Here is a 24,530-nt window from a genome sequence, read left to right as displayed (position 1 = left end):
TGCATCATTGGGTCTGCTGGGTCTACAGGTATCCTGATGGAGGAACTTTGTAAAAGTCATGGGTGACGAGGCCATCCACCCAAGATGTGCCAGCTCTGCTCAGGTAGACCTGGAAGCTAAAGGGCAGTACAATTGCTGAGCTTGCTGTTGTGTGTGAAAGTTTCTATTGAAAAACAAAAGTCTGGAAGAATACACAACAAACTCATAATGGCGATCTCTGGGGGTGAGGAACAATGAAGACTTTAGTTTTATATGTAATATTCCATTTTTTCATCAAAAAAGGATAATAAATTAGTATTTCATGTACATAATTGAAAAAGGCATTAGCTTTGATTAAAGCAAATGTACCAAAATGTTAGTAATGATTAATTCTGGGTGTGTGAATATGGGTGATGATGGTTTTCTTTACATGTACTTACTAGGTCTTTATTTTATTTATTTGTTTGTTGGTTGGTGTGTTTATTTAATTGGGGGGACCATGTGTTTTTCCAGGACCCATCAGCTCCATCAAGTCTTTTTGTTTTTTTTAATCTAGTTGTGGAGGGCGCAGCTCACTGGTCCATGTGGGAATTGAACCAGTGACCTTGGTGTTAAGAGCTGAGCTCTAACCCATCTGGCTACCCCACCTGGTCTCTTTTTTTAATAGGCAAATATATCAGTAAGTGTCAAGTTTAATGGTTCAGTAACAAATAATAGGCTATATATGATTAAAAATTAAATTTGGTGAACATTTTACCAAAGAGATTGGAAATTTGAAATTTAAAAAAAAATTTGGAAAGCAAGAAAATGTCCAAAGGAGAAGGAGAGCTATATTTAGTTTGAAAAGAAAATAAGAGATACTAGATAGGATACTGTTTTACTCTAGGAAGAGGGAGGTCTTTCTACATTGTATATACTTCCACTTTATTTGGCCAGGACACTTGTGCAAAAGAAACTTTTTGCTTCTGTGTTCAGTATTGTCTTGGCTTTCTATAGCAGTACTGGGATAGTTGTTTGTGTCTTGGTCACATGACGTATTTATGCTTTTTGTCACTGGCTGCTTATAAGTTTGAAAACCAAACAGTTCTTGGTAACCTTGGCAGTCAGTCAGCCTCCTGTCCAGATGGGTTAGGAAATGGGCCAAAGGACTAACTTGATGAAGTATTTCTAGTGTAGAAAATGATTGTGAAGTCAATCTTATGTTAATAACATGAAAAAATCGGGAGGGGCAGACAACCATTTCTCAGAGAAAGAAGTTTTCTTAGTCTAGTCTTGATCATCTTGCAGTTGCTGTTCTGCCATTTCTAAAACCCTAAGTTTCTCCACATGTCCCCATTACTTCCAGTCCCAGATTATTATGAAAATGTTCAAGCAATACAGAAAAGATGAGAAGAATGAATACTTGTTATACCCACCACTTAGATTCAACAGTTTTTAACATTTTGCCATGTATGCGTTATGTTTATTCTTTCTTTTCCTCTTTCTTTTTTTCTGTTAAACCTTTTTCAAGTTGCAGACATCATGACGCTTCTTTCCTAAGTCATTCCTCATGCATCTGCTAAGAAAAAGGATATTTTACTGTATAACTACAATAAGATTATGTCTCCTAAGATAATTAACAGTAATTCTTTATTATCAGCAAATACCCAGTCCATATTCAGATTTCCCAGATATCTCATGGATGTTTCCCTGTTTTTATTAATCATACTATATTTTGTACATTGCATTATTTTATTGTTCTTTAATCTCTTGAAGAACAATAGATTCTTTAAGAGATTCTAAAGATTGGGAGAGTTCTCCTTTGTTCTTTTTCTTTTACATCACATTGAATTTTTTTAATTTAAATTTTTTTAAAAATTCTGGTAAAATACACATAAAATTTACTATCTTAACCATTTTTAAGTGTACAATGTAGTGGCATTAGGTACATTCACATTGTTGTACTGCAGTTACCATTATCCATCCACAGAACTCCTTTCATCTTGCAAAAATGAAAGTGTATCTATTAAACAGTAACTCCCTATTCTTTCCCCTTCCCCAGACCCTGGCAACTACCGTTCTACTTTTTCCTTCTATGAATTTGACTGTTCTAGATACCTCATAAAAATGGAATTGTACAATATTTGTCCTCTTGTGACTGGCTTATTTCACTTACTGTAATGTCCTCAAGGTTCATCCATGTTTACATGTATTTACATTTCTGTCCTCTTTTAAGATTCCAATAATGTTCCATTGTATGTGTATCCCACAGTTTATTTATTCATCTGTCAGTAGACCCCAGCATTGCTTCTACCATTTGAAATAATGCTGCTATGAACATGGGTGTACAGATATCTCTTCGAATCCTTGCTTTCAATTATTTTGGGTATATACCCAGAAGTGGAATTGCTGGATCATATTTTTAATTTCTTGAGGAACCTCCACACTGTTTTCCACAGTGGAAGCACTTTTCTACATTCTCACCAGCGATGCACAAAGGTTCCAGTTTCTCCCTATCCTTGCTAACACTTGTTATTTTCTGTGTTGTTCTTTCATAGTATTCATTCTAATTTGTGTGCGAGTAGTGTCTCTTTGAGGTTTTTTTTTGTTTGTTTTTTGCTTTTTAAAGATTTTATTGGGGAAGGAGAACAGGACTTTATTGGGGAACAGTGTGTACTTCCAGGCCTTTTTCTTTTTTCCAAGTCAAGTTGTTGTCTTTTCAATCTTAGTTGTGGAGGGTGCCGTTCAACTTCAAGCTGTGGTCCTCTCAGTCTTAGTTGTAAAGGGCGCAGCTCAGCTCCAGGTCCAGTTGCCATTGCTAGTTGCAGGGGGCGCTGCCCACCATCCCTTGCGGGACTCGGAGAATTCAACTGGCAACCTTGTGGTTGAGAGGACGCGCTCCAACCAACTGAGCCATCCGGGAGCTCAGCGGCAGCTCAGCTCAATGTGCCGTGTTCAATCTTAGTTGCAGGGGGCGCAGCCCACCATCCCTTGCGGGACTCAATTGGGGACTCTGGGGAATTGAATTGGCAACCTTGTGGTTGAGAGCCCCCTGGCCCATGTGGAAATCGATCCGGCAGCCTTCGGCTTTAGGAGCATGGAGCTCTAAAGACCTGAGCCACCGGGCAGGCCCCTCTCTTTGAGGTTTTGATTTGCATTTCCCTAATGATCAGTGATGTTGAGAATGTTTTCATGTGCATATTGGCCATTTATTTATCTTCTTTAGAGAAGAAATGTCTGTTCAAGTCCTTTGCCCATTTTGAATTGGTTTTTTGTTTGTTTTGTTTCTGTTGAGTTTTAGGAGTTTATGTATTCTGGATATTAACTGCTTATAAGATACATCATTTGCAAATATTTTCTCCCATTCTGTGGGTTGCCTTTTTACTCTGTTAATTGCATCCTTGGATGAAAAGTTATTAATTTTGTTGAAATCTAATTTATAAATTTTTCTTTTGTTGTCTGTGCTTTTGGTGTCATAGCAAGAAATCATTGAGAAATCTAACGTCATGGAGCTTTTCACATGTTTCCTTCTACAAGTTTTATGGTTTTAGGTTTATATTTAGGTCTTCATTTTAAATTAAATTTTGTATATGGTGTAAGGTAAGGGTCCAAATTCATTCTTCTGCAGGTGGATATACAGTTTTTCCAAAACCGTTTATTGAAAAAACTGACCTTTCTCAGAATGAATGATCTTGGTACCCTTGTCAAAAATCATTTGACCATAGAACATTGTAGTGAGTGAAATTAGCCAGTCACAAAAGGAGTTTATTTCTGGGCTCTTTATTCTATTCCATTGTTTGTTCTATGGCTTTATGCTACTACCACCCTGTTTTGAATACTGTAGCTTGTAATGACAAATACGAGCTTCCTTAGGTCTTAGACCAGGTTTTTTGGTTTTTATCTGTTTGATTTTGATTTTTGTTTTTAACAGACTCGTGAGGACCACAGTTAGGGCAAGTCAGTGTGGTGGAAATTCTTCTTTGATAATCCTCAAAAATGAGAAGTCATTGGAGGTTCTTTCCGCTGAGCTGCTGAGTCCCAGTACTGTCCTGCACTGAGTACGAGAGGGACTTTGGCTCCATCCTCTATTGAGCCAGGGAGCCACTGACCATCCAGTTTGTAATCAGCAGTTCAGACTTAGTCTTCAGCCCAATTCTGCATAATCACTTCCGGAAAATAGAAGAGAGGGGAACACTGGACAACTCATTTTGGGGTTCTGATACCAAAACCAGACAAGGACCAGTTTCCATCCCGTTAGTCCTTCCTCTCCGCCATGCCCCTGTGTGCTGGTATTCAGCGAGCTGATTTCTGTTCTTATTGCAGCTGTAGCCGACTCCGCCAGGTTCAGAGCATCCTGACCCAGAGCAGCAAGTCTCGACCTGACGGGATCCTCTGCATCCTAGGTCAGTGCTTTTGACAGGTGGGGCTGGGGCTGGGGAAACTCGGCATCTGTTCACAGGTAGGTATTGATAATAGTACCATTGTGAGATAAGCTGTGAAACCGCGTCCCCAGCTCTTGTTCCCCTGAAATTGGGTGCTGTTTTAATGAGGTTGGGTGAGATATCTGTAAGATATCACAGAGCAGGCACTTTGTACATATTATCTCGCAGCAGCCTTACAAGGGAGCAGTGTTGTCCCTTTTTTATTAAGGAGGAAATTGAGATTCTGGGAGATGAAGCAGACTTGCTCAGGGCCATAGAGTGGCAGAATTGGGCATCTATTCTTTAAAATTGTTTGTTATGAAAATATAATTTAAAAATTAAGACAATACATGAATAATTATGAACACAGCTTCCTAACTGTTCCAGACATGAAGTCCCACTCCCCAGAGAGAACACTGGCAACTATGTCTTTTTTTTTAACACAATTGGGATACTAAAGAACTGAGAAAGGCTCAACTTACGAGACTATCACAAGACTAAAATGTGTGTATTTTTTTAATGAAAACACATGTTGAAGAAATTGATGGGTTTGAGGTTGGGTGTGAAGATGGAGGTAAAAAGTTAATAACCCTTCAGGACAAAGAACTTTATGTGAAAGTGAAGCAAGAAATCAGTGAGGAGACATTTAGTTGTCATCTTCTTAGACTCCTCTTGACTGTTACAGTTTTCAGACTTTCGTTGTTTTTGATGACCTTGACAGTTTTGAAGAGTGCTAGCCCAGTCTTTTGTAGCATGTCCCTCTATTGGTTTGTTGTTTGTTTTTTTTAATTAAAGTTTATTGGGGTGACAATTGTTAGTAAAGTTACATAAGTTTCAGGTTTACAATTCTGTAATATAGCGTCTATATATCACGTTGTGTGTTTACCACCCAGAGTCATTTCTCCTTCCATCATCATATATTTGATCCCTTTTACCCTCATCTACCACCTCCCCTCCCCCACCCTTTGGTAACCACTAAATTATTGTCTGTCTATGAGTTTTTGTTTCTTCATTTGTTTGTCTTGCTCCTTTGTTGTTTTCAGTTTTATATACCATATATCAGTGAAATCATATGGTTCTCGACTTTTTCTGTCTTATTTCGCTTAGCATAATAATCTCAAGATTCATCCATGTTGTCGCAAATAGCACTATTTCATCTTTTCTTATGGCAGAATAGTATTCCATTATGTATATATACCACATCTTCTTTATTTAATCATCTATCGAAGGATACTTTGGTCGTTTCCATGTCTTGGCCAATGTAAATAAAACTGCAGTGAACATTGGAGCACATATATTTTTATGGATAAATTTTTCAGATTTTCGGGGTAGATACCCAGGAGCCTCTGTTGGGGATTTTAAAATGTTTTTCTCATGATTAGACTAGGGTTATGGGTTTTGGGGTAGAAGACCAGTGAAGTAACATGCTCTTGTCATAGCATGATATCAAGGATACATACTATCAACATGGCTTTTCACTGTTTATATTGACTTTGGTCACCTTGCTGAGATAGCGTTTCAGGTTCTGTACTGTAAAGTGTTCTCACAAGTCCTTCCTTTGGAAGGAAGTCGCTCTGCGGCCCATACTTAGAAATGGGGGTTATGCTCCATCAGCTGGAGGTAGGGATTATCTACAGAAATTATTTGAAATTCTTTTGCATTATAGATTTGTCTCTTCTCTATTTATTTATTCAATCGTTTGTATCAGTATGGACTCATATATATTTATTTTCTACTTTGAGTTAAAATCCAGCCCTACTTCATTTATACTTTGGGTTATAATCCACTACTAGTTCAAATTATTCCAGCTTTGGCCATTTGGAGCTCTTCCAATTGGCTCCTGTGTCTCTACTTTGATATATCCCCATCAAAGATTTTTAGTTTGTTTGTTTAGCACTTCTGTACTCTCTGGCACTATAAGGTGCCCTAGGCTTATTGTGCATATTTCCTGTTCCAGGCCCCAAATCAGCCTTTTCTCTAAGGAGCCGTGATTGCTCCTATTGGAGAATGGTATTCGAAACACGGATCTGGGCCCTGAATGTGCTTATTGCTGGGGTGTCATTGCTCCTATGCCCTCTCAGCTAACAGAATGATGGAATATATTTGTGTACATTAACTGGTATATGTACATGCACACATCTGTATCTATATTAAGCTAAACATGAATTCATATTAACATCTCCAGCTCTAACCCATTACCATATGGATCATTCTAACTTCTTCCTGTTGCTTATCTATAAATACCCCCTCCACCATCTATAAACTTGGCGCCTACTGCATACCATCCATTTACTTGGTTAATTCCAGTATACATGTGTAGTAGTATCGGATTTGTTAAGCCATAATAATTCTATGGGAAACAACTTTATCAACTAGAGCACAGTGTTTACATATAGTTTCTTTTGCCTTTAATTTTACATGGGCAGTCTTTTTAATGTTAGCAATTTATGTGGCAATTTATGTAGCTGGAACCCTTAGTAGGGGACATGCTAAGGCAAGGCCTGCCCAGGCCACTGGTTATTTTGAACTGCATAGCCCTTTCAACTTTTTACCTTATGGAGGCCAGGCCATTCCTGCTTTTGGTTTTTCACCCCTCCCTTCACCAGGTGTTGGATAAGAAAGAACCGGGCTGTGCTGCTTTGATCTCAGCTAAGAAAGGAGTCCTCCCTGTTCGAATCCCCCTGACAAGGATAGTCCCTAAGCCCCTCTAATATGAATGACTATTGATAGTCCTGTTTCCCAGGCTCCAGCCATTCTTAGAGCTCCTTCTGCTCCAACTCCTTCGTCTTAGCCTCACATGGTAACTGCCTTCTGCCTTTGACATGTCCCTCTTGCCCAGAGCCCTAGCTCTGGGCTTTCACAGATACCCAGGAACCAGGTAAGTATATATGTGTGTGGCATTGAAAGGCAGTAGTGAAGGCACTGTTGTTTCATTTCCTTTTCATTTGTCTCTGAGCCAGCCCCACTGGACTGTAAGCTTCGTGAGGGCCATTTGTAGGCATGCTTCATCATACCTTCCAGCATCCACACAGGGCTAGGCCTTGGGCCTGATAAATATTTGTGAAATGATGGTTGTCTGTGGTTCCAATCTCTTGTCCTCTACTTCTTTGACTTAATTTCAAACTACCTTAATCCTCCTTTGTTTGATCCCACATGATTTGGGAAAGATCTCTTTAAGAAGTGAATATTTTTCTGACAACTATTTCTATTCCAACTGAAAATATTCCAAAATGTTTAACCAGCCACGGCAGGACTTGGATTATATTTTCTGGTTCCTTCCATCCTCAAGAATTGGTTTTTGGCAATTAACAGTTTCAGTAATCTATACTCTTTGACTGTCTCAACATATATGGATCTATGAATCCAATTAAGGGTACTTGATGCTGAGCCCTGCTTCTTTCATAGGGAGTTGCTTAATTTGGTTTCTGGTACAAAACTGGTCTGAGCTGTTGCCTTTTATACTTAACCATCAGGGTTTTGCTGAGCAGGAGCAAACTGTTGGGGCTCATCTGTTCCCCGTAGTGCAGTACAGCTGATCAGAGCCTTCTTTGTCTTGCAGGAATCGATAGTAGGTATAATGAAGGCTGCAGAGAGCTGGCAAATTATCTTCTGTTTGGTTTGTACAATCAAAATACCAGTGATTTTGAGAAAACGGGGTTTTCTGAAGAAGTTCTAGATGGTAAGTATATGTTGGTAAATCCTGTGTGAGAGAGGAATAGATGATTTATTTCTTTGGACCCTTATTTCATGGTCTTTTTATGGGAAAATGTGATCAAATTTAAAATAGCCTGAAACTCCAGTAAGTTTTTACTTTTTTATTAATGAAAAACGTTTCTTCTTTTCCACTGTATTAAGTAATAATGCTCCTGTAGATCACCAGCTGGATGATAAGAGAGTAGCGACAAGTAGTTTTCAGAATCTGTTTATGGGTAAATCAGCTTAGAGGGGAGAAGTAAACATCAGTGTTTCGCTTTCTCTCTTCTTGACAAGGTACTAGTTTTCTTCTGAATTGCCCACTGCATCTACATGCTGGGAAGTTCAGATTGTGTGCATTGTCCTGTGAAAGCACTTTTAGCAGCTGAGTCAAGGATGAGCCTGCAGGCTCTTCCTACAAGGAAGACTTCATGTGGATCTTCAGCTTAGCAACAAAGGCTCTTTGTCCTGCTCTGTCTTTGGGAATTGTGTCCTGCATGACTTTAATTCATGACGACGCCCATGAGTACAATGCAGGCTTTCTGCTTACATTCCCCTTTCCTCCGCTCTGAGACTCACCCTGTGTTGATGCGGGTGTGGGCTGATGCCCAGGAGCTATCTCTGATATCACATACTTAGCATCATGACTTGTCTGCCAGATGGGTCAGGAGATACAGGAACAGACAAATCAAACTGGGCAAAAACAGACAGCTCTTGTGAAGCAGCTGGGGGACACGTGAAAGCAAACATCTGATGTTGGAATAATCTTGCTGTGGATCTAGTGCAGTGGTTCTCAACTGGGGTTAGTTTTATCCCCCACGGGACATTTGCCAATATTTGAAGACACTTTTGTCACAGCTAGACAGAGTGGGGAGGCCAGGGATGCTCCTAACAGCCTGCAGTGCACAGGACAGCCAGCCCCCAGCCAGGAAGGATCTGGTAGTGCCGAGGGTCAGAAACCTTCATCTCGTGCATGTGAAAGTTCTTTTGCAGTAAAATTCTTGATAGTATCTACCCTTATAGACTGATTAAAAATTGCTTTCCGATTTGGAAGTGCAGAAAGAAGCTGAAATTATTTCTATTAAATGTTTTCTTCAGTTCAAATTTAGTTTCAGATATTGATTTTTTTAAAAAAGTGTCCTTACACTGTACAGCATCCACTGGTTTGGAAAGAATTCATCTTGGCCGCTCACTTAGAGAGTTATAAAAAACCAGATGCTCGTACCCGCCACACCTTTCACTGCAGCCAAGGTTGCTAAGGACTACAGTACTGCAATCCCTAAAGGTGTGCTTTTTTTGTTTATCTTTTTGCCTTTTTCCTGTCACCTGGCACAATGCATGCTTATGAAATGAGCATTTTCTTTCAAATTAATAAATTTCATCTTTTAAATTGGAGTCGTTGGAAAGCTGAGGTCACCAGATTTTTGCTTCTACATCTCGGTCTCTAATTATATGAGAGGAAAAGAGGCCAACACGAAGGATTTATTTTAAAAAGAAACTTTTAAAATAGTTTTTCTGTGTTCATTTAATTCTCCTTTGCTTGCTTCTTTTACCTGACTATGTACTCTGTTACACTTTGTTAATAGTATAACATCAGTCGTGTGAGGCCCTGAGTGCTAAATTAGGTTTAGTAGTTTCTGCAGTACTTCTTTTTTTGGATTCTTTACATATGGTATGTTCCACATTAGTGTAGAGTACAGTCTACACAGGAAGCCCTCAGGATCTCCAAGTGTCATCAAACTCTTTATTCCTCAGCAGAGCATTTACGTTTGGTTCAGGGCAGGGCTGTTTTTAGCAGGCCTGTGTGTGGAAGACCGCTGCACGAGAGGGGGGCCCCTTTCGCACCCCTTGCCACCTCTTGACTCCAGAGCTCATCTTAGAGTCAACAGTGAAGAGGCTGCTCCACGCTGTGTTCCCTGGGACACCTTGGGTCTGACCCAGTGGGATTCAGAGGGGCTTGAAAGGCCACCACCACAATGGAGCTTTATTAAGAGGCCACCCAGCTGCATGGTCAGCTGTAGTCAGTGTTCCTGTTTTGTACATTATGGTCTGTCACACTGTTCCTGTGTTGGCTTTGCCTTAAACCTGCTGCCTCAGATGCTCCCTGCCCCCATGCTTCTCTCTCACCTTCAGCCAACTTCTCCAGCAACTTCCCTAGCATCATCTTGTTAGAGAGAGGTCTAATGCTCTGCATTATGAGGAGCCATGGAATGGAGCCTCTGCTTTTCTTCTGGAAGTGTCACTATTCAAACTGCTTTAATTGTCCTGCCCCATTCTATAGCTCTTCTGTTAGTTTATCTGGATTTATTTGCATTCTTGGGATTCTTTATTACCAACATCCATGGCTATTCCTTAATAGCCTTAATAGTGAGCTGCTGATCTATTTATAGAAACCCTGTCCACTATCTCTACTTCCTTCCTCCCTGCCTTTCCTGTGTAGAGTTCACTCCCGTACACAGTAACCCTTCCCGAAGCTGATAGGCGATGCCCTCGGGCCTGTGAATGCCTTGAGCCAGATGAGCTAACAGCCAAGAGCTTTAGGCACTGAAGTCTGCAAGAGAACCAGTCAGTGGCTATATTTGGTGCTTTAGGCTACTGAATTTCCATTTAGAATTTATCTCTGCAGGGAAGTAAGTACACATCCGAGTTTGGTACTACAGATTTAACTGTGTTGCACTTTGCAAAACACCCTGAAGGCTGTTCTTTTGACTTGGTCTGTGCCTGCATAGGCATTACCAGAGAGCCGCAGTGGTGGGAACATCTCTTGAGGACGAGGAAATCCTTGCTGTATACACTTGAGTGTTCTACAGTCACTTTAAAGCACATGGCGTAATTAAAGAATTTTCAGTTGAGAGTTTTGTTACATTGTCTTTGGAGTAGTTTTAATGGTTTTACTAACTATAGTAAATATCTAAAGAAAATGCCTTTGAAAATCTTGTTTTAATTTTGTTTGTTGTGTTGTTTTTTGCAGATGTAATTATATTGATTAAATCAGACAGTGTCCATCTGTACTGTAATCCCGTGAACTATCGCTATCTCTTACCCTACGTGGCACATTGGAGAAATCTGCATTTCCACTGCATGACCGAAAATGAGGTGAGGAGAAAACATAGAATAGGCACTTAAAGACACTCTAAGAATACTGTTTCAGGAAAGTGTAGCTCTGAAACAGGAGGACCCTAAAAAAGTCAAATTGCAGCATGTGGTTACACAAAAAAGGTTATTTGTTTTAGTGGAACTTTTCATATTTCATTATGAGGCTACCTTACGGATGAGATACATGCCTGAAGGAAACAAACAGGGCTCTTCAAATTGAGACCCACTGGTAGGCTTGTGAACCCGCCTTCCTGCCTGCTTCATCACCGACGTGCACACATTCTCTTAGGGGACTAGTGCCTGTGTACTGTACTGTCCCAGGAGAATTTGATAAGCTTTGTGACATTTCTGTGTTTGAATTTCTTGGTGTCTATTTCTGTTTCCCTTTGGGTCCATTTCTAGGGTTTGGCTGGAAATCAAGTTGAGATTTGAGATTTAGAATTTCATGGAAATTGTGACCTGATATGGGTCAAGTTTTATCTCTTGCATTTAGGAGTCCATTTTAAGTTGATTTGTATGTGGTGTGAGGTAAGGGAATGACAGTGTTTCTGACCAGCAAATATAAAATGTTGGCTTTGGAAGTACCCTCCTGGGTGCTGTCATTTGGGACAACTCTGATGAAATGCAGAGAATATATGAGACTTTGTGCGATGTCTCGTCAGAGCCTGCTTTTCTTTCAATTTCCCTCTTTAGTATGAAGATGAGGAAGCTGCAGAAGAATTTAAAATTGCCAGCTTTGTGGACATGGTTCGAGACTGTAGTAAAATTGGCGTCCCTTACAGCTCCCAAGGTGAGTTTCTGGCAGTGAGCTATTTTTACATTTTAACCTTGCTTGGATGGCGTGTAAATCACGTGTCCCTACTTCTCCTTTAAGTGGAGGCATTCAACTGGGAAACATTGATTTTCACTAAAGGCAGCAGCTCAAGCGGAAAGAAATTTGGGAACTTTCCTATGCAAGCTTGTATTCATAACCAAAGTTTCTGCAGCAACACAGCAGGCCACCTACAATCAGATAGGAGAACTGATAAGAGTTTACCACAGTTGTCATGTGTGGATGTGTGGCCTCTTGGTCATAATAAATAGTGATTAGGCAGCTGTTAAAAATATACTGACAGTGAGGTTCAAAAATGTGTAAAAGAAATATACGAAAAAATCAAGTTTAACAGTGCTTATTATGTCTTATTTTTTAAAAACTTGCACATTGAAGCTGTTGTTCTAAAAAAGGAAAATTTTTGATTTGGTAATTTTCCCTTGAGGAAGTTGGTTTGCTATGTTTCTTGCAGGAGAGGAGCCAAGTTTGGGTCTGTTAATAATTATATCCACTAAGTGAGGCAAGTCAGATGTAATAGGCCACTTATTTATTCATTTATTTATTTACTCACTTATAAAATCAGAATGTGAAAACATACTAAAGAGAAGTCTGAATTTATGTGACTCGCTTATGGTTTGAATTTTCCTTGGCTTTCATTTTGTATTTCTTGTCTTAATGTCTAACCACTTTATCTGTTTCAGTTTTATTTTGCTAGATGAGGCTGTGGTGACCTTGTGAGAAATGATGCCTGTAACCACATTAGATCAGGTTTAGACTGTTATATCCAGGATGGTATTTGATACATGTTGTTGTATTTGATCCCTCTAGGTCACTTGCAGATATTTGATATGTTTGTAGTGGAGAAGTGGCCAATTGTACAGGCTTTTGCACTTGAGGGCATTGGAGGGGATGGATTTTTTACCATGAAATATGAGGTATGTATGAAGAGCAGCTTGCCTGGTTTTTATGAAGAGCCCACAGTGTGGGCATCATCATAACACTCTGAAAAGCTGGCAGTGACCTGCCAAAGGCGTGGAGCAGGTTAAAAGACTTGACATGATAAATAGCTGCCCTTTAAGGCTAGTCCCCAAACTGAGCTCCTGTGTTCTTTCTTCTTGGAGTTCTTCTGTTCTTCCTCTCCGTTCCCCATTCTGAGTTCCTTGTTCTTCTCGTCTATTCCTTTAGCACCCTAGGCTGACTCTTGTGTTGTTACACATTTGTCATATACCCCCCTCTCACCCACCCCTGGTCTCTGGACTGGAAGCTCCTTGAGAACCAAAACAGTCTTTTTGTTGTTTTTGTTGTTGTTCGTATCTCAGAAATTCATATAATTTGGGAACTATTCAAGAGCAATGAAAGGGACAGTGCAGAATTGTGTATAAGTGCTCTGTACCAGAGGAACGAAAGGGTTAGCTCTTGTGGTAAGAACACAAGAACAGTATCTTTTATTTTAGTATTCTTTGTATCTAGGAAATGACCAATAAATGCTTGTTAAGCGGATTAATGAATGAGCCTGGGAGAGGAGGGTCGTCCGGAGTCCACGTCAGGGAGGGTGGCCTGGTAGGTTAGCAGCACCACGACAGGCATCTGGATGCCTCCCACGGGTCCCCACTGAGATGACCTGCGCCCAGCACAGGAAACCAGGGAGAGGGAGCATTGACATGCTAGAAATGGAGACATGCTGTTAGGAATAGGGTAAGTGGGACCTTTGGAAGGCCCAGGACTAATTCCTACCCTCCTTCTGAGAAGTAGCAGTGTCCCTAGGAAATGAATGGAGGTTTACCTGGCAGACTCTGTAATGTAGAAGAGCATGGGCCAAAGAGCTGAAGAGAAGCACACCATTCATCTCCACTTTTTTCTGCTCCCAACCGCAGTATTCTCACATGGACTACAAGTAGCAGAGAAGGCTGTGGAATCTGTGCTGATAGGAAATAATGCTCTCTAATTTAGAAGAGTCGGGGCTGGATGGGAGACAGACCGTAGGAGGTAGATAGCGAGAGAAAGCTTAACATTTTTAGTAACAATTATATTTATTTTTAATTGTATAAACTAGGCATTCATGGAGTGCCTCCTATGCACCAGGCCCTGTTCTAAGCACTTTATATGAATTCACTTTCTTATAGTCATCCTCTGAAGTTGGTATATTATCATCCCTGTTTTACGGAGAGTTTAAAGGAACTTCCCAAAGTCACAGAGCTAGTAGCTAGTGAGTGGAAGGGCTGGGGCCTAGTTCAGAGAGTCTGGCTTCAGAGCCTGTGCTCCTAACTCCTGGGCTGCCACTAGGTTAGCATTGAAAAGCAGTGTACTAGGAGGCTGCGCGACTCATGCAGCCCAAATGAGGCAGGCTTCTCGACTCCCGCCTTAAGGTGCATCACACCATGAAGTCGCAACTCGAAGGACTAAATCCACTTCCAAAAAACCTTTACAATACAATGTTGATCTTTAGTGTAGGGTGGTGTTTTTAGAGGGTGGGATGTGCACTAGAAGGAAACAGCACACATTATGTAGTAAGAACAGGTAAGGTGGAACAAGGGAGAGCGGCAGGAAGGGCAGGGGCTATGGGACAGGATCTCAAGATCTCTTTCTCCAGATTGTGCTCCTCTCTGTAGCTACTGATTTTCGTCTTCTCAAATACTTTCCTTTGTCTCCATATCATTCCTCACCACCCGCACCCCCACTATCAGTTCTCTCCGTTACCCTGTCCTTTAAGGGATGGAGCAGTTTACCTGACTGATCAGCTCTGCATTATACTCTCTACTCCACTCTGATTCACATACCAAGGCCCTGATAGAAAGGTTCTTGCCACCTTGGAAGGCTAAGAGAAAGAGGACTACACGTACTTATAACTTAATTTTTTAAACTTCTGTTTTTTTGCATGGCCATACCCAGAAGAAAGTTATTAATTTAGAGGATGTTTTGTCCCTAGTGTGGTAGGTGCCAACATGAAAAAAGAAGCCAGACCCAAATAGCATTTACTTGGTAGTTAGGCTGGGCCAAGCTGTTATGAATATAGAGAACTCTTTCTTGCTGGGAAGCAGTATAGGGAAGTTCCTCTGTTAGGGCTTCCCTGCCTCCATCTTCTTTCTTATTCTCCAGCTGCTGGAACTGTGATCTGGTAATGTAAAATTACATCAACTAGCTCCCCAAGGGGAGGATTCTAATACCAAACTTCTGAATGAGGAGAGTAACCATATTCACCTTTTTTTATAGGCAAATATAAGGTCTTCATATTGAAAGTTAAAATAAGACTTATAAAAAAATTAGAAAAATATAAGAAAGAGACCATAGCATATTGGATACAGGGATAGAGCAGCATGATTTTTAAAAAGATTTCTCTAGGCAGGCCCGGTGGCTCAGGCGGTTAGAGCTCCATGCTCCTAACTCCGAAGGCTGCCGGTTCGATTCCCACATGGGCCAGTGGGCTCTCAACCACAAGGTTGTCGGTTCAACTCCTCGAGTCCCGAAAGGGATTCTAAGGTTGAACACGGCACCTTGAGCTGAGCTGCCGCTGAGCTCTCGGATGGCTCAGTTGGTTGGAGCGCGTCCTCTTAACCACAAGGTTGCCAGTTTGAATCTCACAAGGGATGGTAGGCTGCGCCCCCTGCAACTAGCAACGGCAACTGGACCTGGAGCTGAGCTGCGCCCTCCACAACTAAGATTGAAAGGACAACAACTTAACTTGGAAAAAAGTCCTGGAAGTACACACTGTTCCCCAATAAAGTCCTGTTCCCGTTCCCCAATAAAATCTTTAAAAAAAAAAAAAAAGATTTCTCTAGGAAATAATATAAAAATTGAGAAAAATAATCTCTTTTGTATTTTTTAACAATGGAGTTTGTAAAAATAGAAATGAGATATGGTAGGTAGAGCAAGCAAATTAAAAAGGGAGGTGGATCACATAAGGAAAGATTATAATAAGTCTCAAAATTGGTTAGTAGAATTAAAATTTGCATTTAAAAAGAAATCAAATTCACTACCCCTCCATAATCTAATCAGTTGACATACTTGAAAAGGTGTTCCAGAATACAGAAAAAGGGGCCAGGTAGATTAAATCAATGAGGAGGAAGATGAAATGGAAATTGGTGATATTGAAAATGAAGGAATTAATTGAAAGTCGTTATGTAATAGTCTATGCCTCCACCCCACCACCACCATCCTCCAAATGACAGGCGATCAATTGCCATTTCTACCCTAGGAAAACAAGGAACAAGGAGGAGTGGATGGGAGTTCTCCAAAGAAATTGAAAAACAAGACAAAGAGAACTCATTGGTTTGTGTAGCTTTTGTCGCCTGAGAGTAAAGCTCTCCACATTTTGACATTTAGAATATAAGTGGGTAGGGATCCTGAAATAACAGCCTCCTTTCTGCCTGTCTGCAGTCCCTAAAAAAAACTTCCTGGTAGTTGATTAGCTCTGCTGAGAGCATAAAGCTTCCAATCAGCCTGTCCATTTGAAAATGTAAGCAGGCCACCAAAAAGCACCAGACATTTCACTCAATACCTACAACTTAAAAGAAAAAGATTTTTTTGAAAAAAGGACCTTTTGAATAAGACCCAAAGATAATTTAAGATACAGAGGAATACTCAAGACACAAACCTCTCCTTGGGATGCCCAGAGAAATGTTAAGATTTTTGACAACCATAGAACAAGTGTTATATGTTGTGATAAATGAATGTAAGGAAAATAAGAGCTCTGGAAAGTTACAATTGATAAAATCAACAGAGGAGTTAGAAGGTAAAGTTTTGAAAATCTCTAAAAATGTAGAATAATAAAATCAAGGAGATAGTAAATATGAGAAAAAAGTTGACATGAAGAACTCATCTAAGAAATCTGATACCCAACAAGTAGAAGTTCCAGAAAGATAGAGCAGAGATATCAAAAGGGAGAACAGTTTTTTAAAAAAATAAACATTTCCAGTGTAAAGAGAAACACTTAAATTAAATCACTTAGCAACTGTGAATGGGAAGAAAAAGTCTTAAATCTATCAATGCCTTTTTTGAACACTAAAGATAAAAGAATATAATAAGAAGCTTCCCGAGGTGGCCAGTTGGCTCAGTTGGTTAGAGCTCAGTGCTCATAACACCAGGGTCGATGGTTCAATTCCCACATGGTCCAGTAAACTGCACCTTCCACAACTAGATTGAAAACAGTGACTTGACTTGGAGCTAATGGGTCCTGGAAAATCACACTGTTCCCCAATATTCCCCAATAAAAATTAAGAAAAAAAAAGAAAAAAGAAAGAAACTTCCAGAAATAAAAAGAAAAACTAAGTCACCTACAATAAGATGACAGGAACCAGATTCCTCTCCTCCAAACAACACAAATAACAGACAAACATACACCAAACAAAACGTGAAGCAATGGTTTCAAGACACTAGATGTCAGGTAATGAGGAATAGTGATTCCCTGGAAGATAGACGTGAATCACTGCTTTCAGAAATTTTCCAGGCTATGACACCGAGGGGGTATCCAGGTAGAGGCCAGTGCACTTCCAGAATTGAGGGGAGGCAGCTAAGAGTCTGGTGAGACCAAGGGAGTTGGAGTAATGAAGAAAGATTTGCGCAAAGACAAAACTCCCAAGATCTACCAAGATTCCCCTGTCCCCAATTCATTTCAAGTATTCAACAGAGTATTGATCAATGCATTCATGCATGAGGTAACTACTGAAGGTGGAGGGGGGGAAGAAACATCTGTAAGTATTCCAGAACAGTGCCTGATGCATGAGTGCCTGGCCACACCAGTTAGATTGGTAAAACACATAATTCACAGAGCATTGGGTAGAGTCGTCAGGAGGGTTTGTATCGGTAGTGGGGAATAATTAGCCCTAAACTGAGCACTGCTCTAGACCCTCTGAACAAATCATAATAGCAAGACCTAAAAAGGATCAAATTGTTTGCATGTTACTTAACTGCATACCAGAACAAAGCACAAAAATACTCATAGGAATACAAAAATACCTAGCACCCAACAAAGTAAAACTCACAATGTCTGGCATCCCAAGATTATCTGGTTTACAAAGAAGCAGGAAAATAGGACTGATAATGTAATCAAATTGACCTAAAATTGACAGAAATAGTAGAAGTAGAAGACAAGGACATTAAAACAGTTATTTTGATTGTATCCCATATGTTCGAGAAGCTAAAGCAAAGATTGAACATGTTAGACAGAAAATATAAAGACCGAAACTGAAAGTTCTCAAGATGAAAATTGCAATATCTAAAATAAAAAATATATCGAATGGGATTAACAGAAGATTAGACACTGCATAAGAAAAGATTAGTGAATTTGAAGCCATAGCATTAGAAACCATCCAAGAAGAAGCACAGAGAGAATAAAGAATCTAAAGAGCATCAGTGATAAATCAGCCGTGAGGACAGTATAAAGACATTTTAATACTCAAAATTTGCCTCCCATTAATCTTTCTTAGAAAGCTATTGAAGGATGTGCTCCAGCAAACAAGGGAGTTAAGAAAGACAAGATAAGTGAGGAGATAAGAAAGAGGAGATAAGATAAGGAGATGATGGAACCAGATCCATCATCTATGAGCTCCAGGATGATAGCAAAGAGAAGTCTCAAAGTGAAAGTGGTAGTTGGGCAGCAAGTTTACATAAGAGATCAGATGAAGCAAGAAGAAAAAAGAATTGATAGATTATCTGGTATGTTTAAGCCAGCGTTCTCAATTGGGATGATTTTGCTACCCCTCCCCACTCCACCTCCCAAGACATTTCACAATGTTTGGAAATACTTTTGGTTTGCCTGTGTGTGTGGCAGGGTGCTGCTGCTAAGCTCCCTACAGTGCCCCGGCAGCCCCTCACAACAAAGAAATATCTCGCCCAAAATGACAATAGAATTGCTGTTGAGAAACCCTAGTGTAAGATACTGGTAAATTGGGTGGCGGAATTAGAAAAAAATTCAGAATTGATTTTTTTTTATTTTTTTATTCACACAAGTGAAAAAAGTGAAGCTGTTGGTAGCCCTAGGAAAAACAAAATTTGTTTAAGAACGCAAATAGTATAGTATGTACTTGGCCTGCAATAAATAATATATATATATATATATGGTCTTAATATTATAAACGGTAATTACTGGTATAACCAAAAAAGTCATTATGATATTAGATAATGCTAGGCTGTGTCTGTGTGTGTACAGAAAAAGAGTGGGGATGGGCATATTGCTATAAGTCAATATTTAATTTCTAAATTGATAAATCAAGAAATAGTTGGGTAGCCCGGTTAGCTCAGTTGGTTAGAGCGTGGTGCTGGTAGCACCAAGGTTGCTGGTTTGATCCCGCATAGGCCACTGTGAGCTGCGCCCTCCTTAAAAAAAAAAAAAAAAAATAGTGACAGACGTATATTGTAACAAACTATGAAGGTAACTACCAGAAGAAAATGTTAAAAGATTTCTAAGTGGCAGCCTAAGGAGTGAGACTGGCAGAGGTTTGTGAAAGGTTGGAGGAGGAGATCAAAATTTTTTAATAACAAGCCTTTAGTACTATTTGATTTTTTTAAAAAGATTTTATTGGGGAGTGGGAACAGGACTTTATTGGGGAACAGTGTGTACTTCCAGGCCTTTTTTCCAAGTCAAGTTGTTGTCCTTTCAATGTTAGTTGTGGAGGGTGCCGTTCAGCTTCAAGTTGTTGTCCTTTCAGTCTTAAAGTCTTAATTGTGGAGGGCGCAGCTCAGCTCCAGGTCCAGTTGCCGTTGCTAGTTGCAGGGGGCACAGCCCACGATCCCTTGCGGGAGTCGAACTGGCAACCTGTGGTTGAGAGGATGCGCTCCAACCAACTGAGCCATCCGAGAGCTCAGCGGCAGCTCAGCTCAAGGTGCCATGTTCAATCTTAGTTGAAGGGGGCGGAGCCCACCATCACTTGCGGGATTCGAGGAATTGAACTGGCAACGTTGTGGTTGAAAGCCCACTGGCCCATGTGGGAATCAAACCGGCAGCCTTTGGGATTAGGAGCATGGAGCTCTAACCGCCTGAGCCACCAGGCCGGCCCCAGTACTATTTGATTTTTTTAAAACCATGGGCATATATTGTTTTAATTAAAAATTATTTTAAAGGCAAAAAGTATATATGTATATGTGTGTGTGTATGTATATAAATATAAATGCCCATCATTGCAGATGTGCAAAAAGTGTACCAAAGTTTCTGAAAAGATAGTTTCCTTGAATGGGACAGTATTTATTAATTTGTATGGGTTCTAATATAATTGATAAAAATTTGATTTATTATTCTAATCATTGAGTTTTCACTAAGATAGTCATTTCTGAATGTCAGAAAATAATTTAGATTATCCTAATGATATTGACTCAGTTATTTCAATTTTTTGCCCTTGTGTTGCAGTTGCAGGATGTGAGTTTGAATCTATGGAATGTCTACAGCAAGATGGATCCTATGTCTCTGGAGAGTTTGCTTTCAGAAGTAAGGAGCCAAACTGTATTTAATGTATATAAATATTACAGCTAGCCCAATTATCCACTAATGGTATTTAACTTGAAGAAATGCAAGATGTACTTTAGTTTGCTTTAGTCAAAAAAATTGCAGTTTCTTCTCTGATTGTTGTCTTGAACTCCTTGGGAGTGGAAGGGGACCTGGAAAAGTGATATTACTTCTTCCACTTTGAGGAAGCCTCACCTGAGGTCAGACCAAGGTCACCTGCCTGGTCCAGGGTTTAGGTTTTCACCTAAAGACATTCCTTCTGTTGGGCTGACTTTAGGAAAAAAAAATACAGAGGGTGTCTTTTTGCACTCTTTCTCTGGCATGAAAAGATTAAAAAGATAAGGTATGGCGTAAAGGAATCAAGAATTAGAGCAAGGGTCGACAAACTTTTTCTCCAAAAAACTACATAGTAGTGTTTTAGGGTTTGTGTGCCCAATTACTCAACAACGCCATTGTGGCCTGAGAGCAGCCGCAGACAATGCTTAAACAGATGGGTGTGTTTGTGTTCCAAAGAAGCTACAAAAGTAAGTGAACTGCCTACAGACCATAATTTGCTAACTCCTGGATTAGAGGGTCAGGCATTAATATTTCATCTGAACTTTGAAGGAAAAATTCAGGATGGGCAGAGCAATTTGCAATGAGGAGCACCAAACAAAACTAAAGAATAGGTACTTGGGTTAAACAGCTCAGTAGTGTCTCTTAGTGGTGATGGGTAGATAGGCATAGGAAAAGAACAGCTCGTAGCCTTTTATTGGGGTTAGCCATGATCTCAAGACCCAACAACAATAACTCATAAAAATCAAAGTTATACACCAGTCTCAAATATAATGCCTGTATTTTAAGTAAAAGAATAGCAAACAGAACCCAGAACCATGTTAAAAGAATATTCTGTGATGAAGGTGGATTCATTAAGGGTTCAGTATTTACTTTAATATCAGAAATGTATTAATGTAATTAATGTACTAATTTTTCTTCTTGGAGCTATTTGTAATGACTCCACAGATGCCAAAAAGGCATTTGATAGAAGTGAACATCCGTTCTGTTTAAACATTTCTAATAAAATAGAAATCTAAAAGAAAAATCTGAACTTACTGTTCTTTGAAAAGATCTCATCATCATCATCATCAAACCATGGTTCACCTAATTATGGAAAAAGTGAAAATGCAAGAATTTATAGCATTAAGAGTGTAATAAGAACAATAAGGAAAATTTAACCACAGTTAAAGAAGAGAAATAAGTAGTTTAGGAGTTTGTGCAGGTGTCCGAGTCCCATGTTCCACTTGCATGCAGTGCCCTGAATGGGAGGACGCTGTAGGTCATACATGGAGGCTACACATAGCATTGCGGTTTTGAGGACATTACAAGCTTCTCTGGAGTCAGTGAAGAGGGACCACTCAGGAGATCACCTTTAATTGCATCTGGAGCAACAGTGACATGTAACTGAAAAAGCAACAGTGGTAATCACCATGGGCTGTAGACCAGGTACTATCCTGGTTATCTGACTTCCGTGAGCTTGGTATTCGTAGATATGAAGAAGTGGAAGGAAGCCCTTTTAGTGCTTGATAGTGGACTTCTCATCTATCTGGAAGAGTAAAGACTCAGAGCTATATTTAATTTAACTTAGAAAGAGTAAAGTAAGATGGTATTTCTTGTACCAAAATATGGTTGAGCACACTACACTATGGAGAGTTCTTACAAATCAATAAGAAAAATACAGCAGTGAGAACTGGGGGACAACAGGAATTGGCTGTTCACAAAATAAGAAATAAAAGTGGCCATGATTTTGCATTCCTAGTTAGGGGTATAGAAAGTGGAAAGAATCATAGCTGTCACCCTAACAACCAAAACAATCTGAATAAGCAACAAAATGATGGTTTAAAAATAAAAACATTAGTAAGCTGAAGATGCAAAGAAAACTAAAAGAACTCAGTTCCTGAAAACGTAGGGCTCTTTATAGGATGCTATTCTCTTTTCTGTTGGAGCAGCAGAAGGAAGAGGAATCCATCATACACAGGGATAAGCAGACACCAGCTGACCTTTTAAAGAGCTTTCAATGGCTCTGTGTGGGTGAGTCAGCAACTAACCATCGACTCCATCACATAGGTCTTCACAGATACACAGGGTTGTACACCAAAGGCTAGGGGCCAGGCAGGAAAGCTGAGAACCATCTCCCCTAAAGCACTTGACACTCAGCTATCATCTGGATTGGTGCACAGTTGAGAGCAACCCTTTAGAGGTCTTTTACATAAAGAATAAGCAGCTGCCCTTGTAAGGCTGGATGTAAGACAGCAAGACAGTGAGGGATGTCCCTCCATAGACAGAACAAAGGGGACTGGAGAGCAAAGAGAACTTCTTAGCAACTCCAAAAACTGGTAGCCAGCTTGTAAAGCGGAGAGATGGTCCATGATTCAGAAAGCTTGGGGCTCAGCTGTAAAACAGAGATTTCCAGAATCTTACCAGTGCTATGAGCAAATTCTTGATTGAAGTTCACACCCCATCAAAATATTTGAATTTAGTGATGAATTAAATCAAACTACAAACGCAGTAAGACCCAGACCTAGATCAATTACATATCAGATTAACTTAGATCCCTACTCTAGTGGCCTAACAAAGAAAGGGTGTATGTACCATTTCCTAGAGGTAAATATTATTTACTTCAGTTTTTTATACAAATGTGTAGCATATGGTTTAAAAAAATTATGAAACATGGAGAAGCAAGAAAATTTGATCTGTGGTTAAGAAAGGAAACAGTCAAAGTAGACCCAGATGTTGAAATGAAACAATGGGGAATTTAAATAACTACTAAAACTGCTAAAGAATATGGAAGAAAGGGGGACAACATGCATGAAGGGATAAGAAGTTTCATCAGAGACCTGAAAGCTATGAAAAGAACCAATGGAAAAGCTACAAATTAAAAACAAAAAAAGAAAAGAAAACCTACAAATAGAAAATACTGTATCAGAAATGAAGAATTGATTAGGTTGGCAAGCTAGACACCAATGAAGATAAGTCGATAGAGAGTTTCTATACTGAAGGACAATGAGAAAAAGAGCAAGGGGAGTGGAACAGAGCATCTAGTATCTGTCAAATAATATCAAATAGTCTAACATAGTATAATTGGAGTCTCAGAAGGAGAATAGTGGGAAAAGGGAAAGGAAATTTGAGTTGATAATGTCCAAGAACTTTCCAAATTGATGAAATGCATCAATCCACAGATCCAAGAAGCTCAGCAAACCCCAAGTAGGATAAAATAAATATGTATAAAAATGACTCTAAATTTGTGCAGCGGTCTCTTGTGGTGAGTCTAGAAATGTTAATAAAATCCAAATCCAACAATCAAAAGAAATTAAAATGCAATTCCAGTCATTACTTGTGTCTGTAGTAGAAAATTATTATAAAGGGAGCCAATCTGTATCCATATTAGTTCTTAAAATCTACTTTTTTTTCCTTCTCCCTTCTCTTGCTCTCCTGCTTCATAGCCTCCAAACTTCTCTAAAACCCCATTTTCTCTCCATGAGTCAAATACTTTTTCTGTTCACATGTATTTTTCCCTTTGCCAAGATCTGTAATCTTGCAGCTAGAATTGGCATGTAGGCTTTAATTCCCATTGGCCAAACACTGCTGGCAGCTCTTTGATGATGGAGAACCTAAAGCTCCATGCTTTTTGGTCAGATACCACAGAGGAAAAATGCAGACTCCTCCGAGATTTGATTTAGAACGATGTTCAAAGTATGTTTGGTGAGGAAAGTAAAAAAGCAGAGTATATTTCCATCTTTGTGAAACAATTTGTGTTCTGTGTCTTAGAAACTTCAAGTGGTAGTCTTACTGGTCATTTTAATTATTTTACTTATTTTCATTTTCTCATTTTTATTACATTATGCAATTTTTTAAAACACTTTTAAATATTGAAATTGAGTTTCTTTTCCCCCTTTGAGCCACCTGTGAGCAGCCACTGCCAATGCCTGCCTGGGGCCAAGAGTTCTTTCTGAAGTTCAGCATTCTTCCTCACTGGCCAAAGGCCAAGGCACACTGGCATGTTTCTTGGAGTTTTCAGACCTTTGCTGTTTATCTGACCTTGATATCTATCTGGGCTTGTCTCCTGGATTTGGCCTGGAAG

At 39.7% G+C, this 24,530-nt stretch overlaps 1 protein-coding gene across 1 annotated transcript in view; it reads left to right on the top strand.

Moving 5' to 3' along the window:
* The window catches only part of DNAAF9 (dynein axonemal assembly factor 9), a 117,434-nt gene that overhangs the window by 11,033 nt on the left and 81,871 nt on the right, over window positions 1-24,530 (top strand). Inside the window, exons 2-7 of the mRNA XM_081034652.1 lie at window positions 4,282-4,361; window positions 7,939-8,058; window positions 11,044-11,168; window positions 11,862-11,958; window positions 12,808-12,914; window positions 20,318-20,395. Of these exons, the coding sequence (XP_080890778.1) occupies window positions 4,282-4,361; window positions 7,939-8,058; window positions 11,044-11,168; window positions 11,862-11,958; window positions 12,808-12,914; window positions 20,318-20,395 (607 nt within the window). The remainder of the gene's footprint in view (window positions 1-4,281; window positions 4,362-7,938; window positions 8,059-11,043; window positions 11,169-11,861; window positions 11,959-12,807; window positions 12,915-20,317; window positions 20,396-24,530) is intronic.

This window comes from Rhinolophus hipposideros (assembly GCF_964194185.1).
Source record: "Rhinolophus hipposideros genome assembly, chromosome: 22".
NCBI classification, from domain to species: domain Eukaryota; kingdom Metazoa; phylum Chordata; class Mammalia; order Chiroptera; family Rhinolophidae; genus Rhinolophus; species Rhinolophus hipposideros.
Note: the sequence above shows the minus strand (reverse complement) of the source record. Positions and strands in the feature narration are given on the sequence as shown.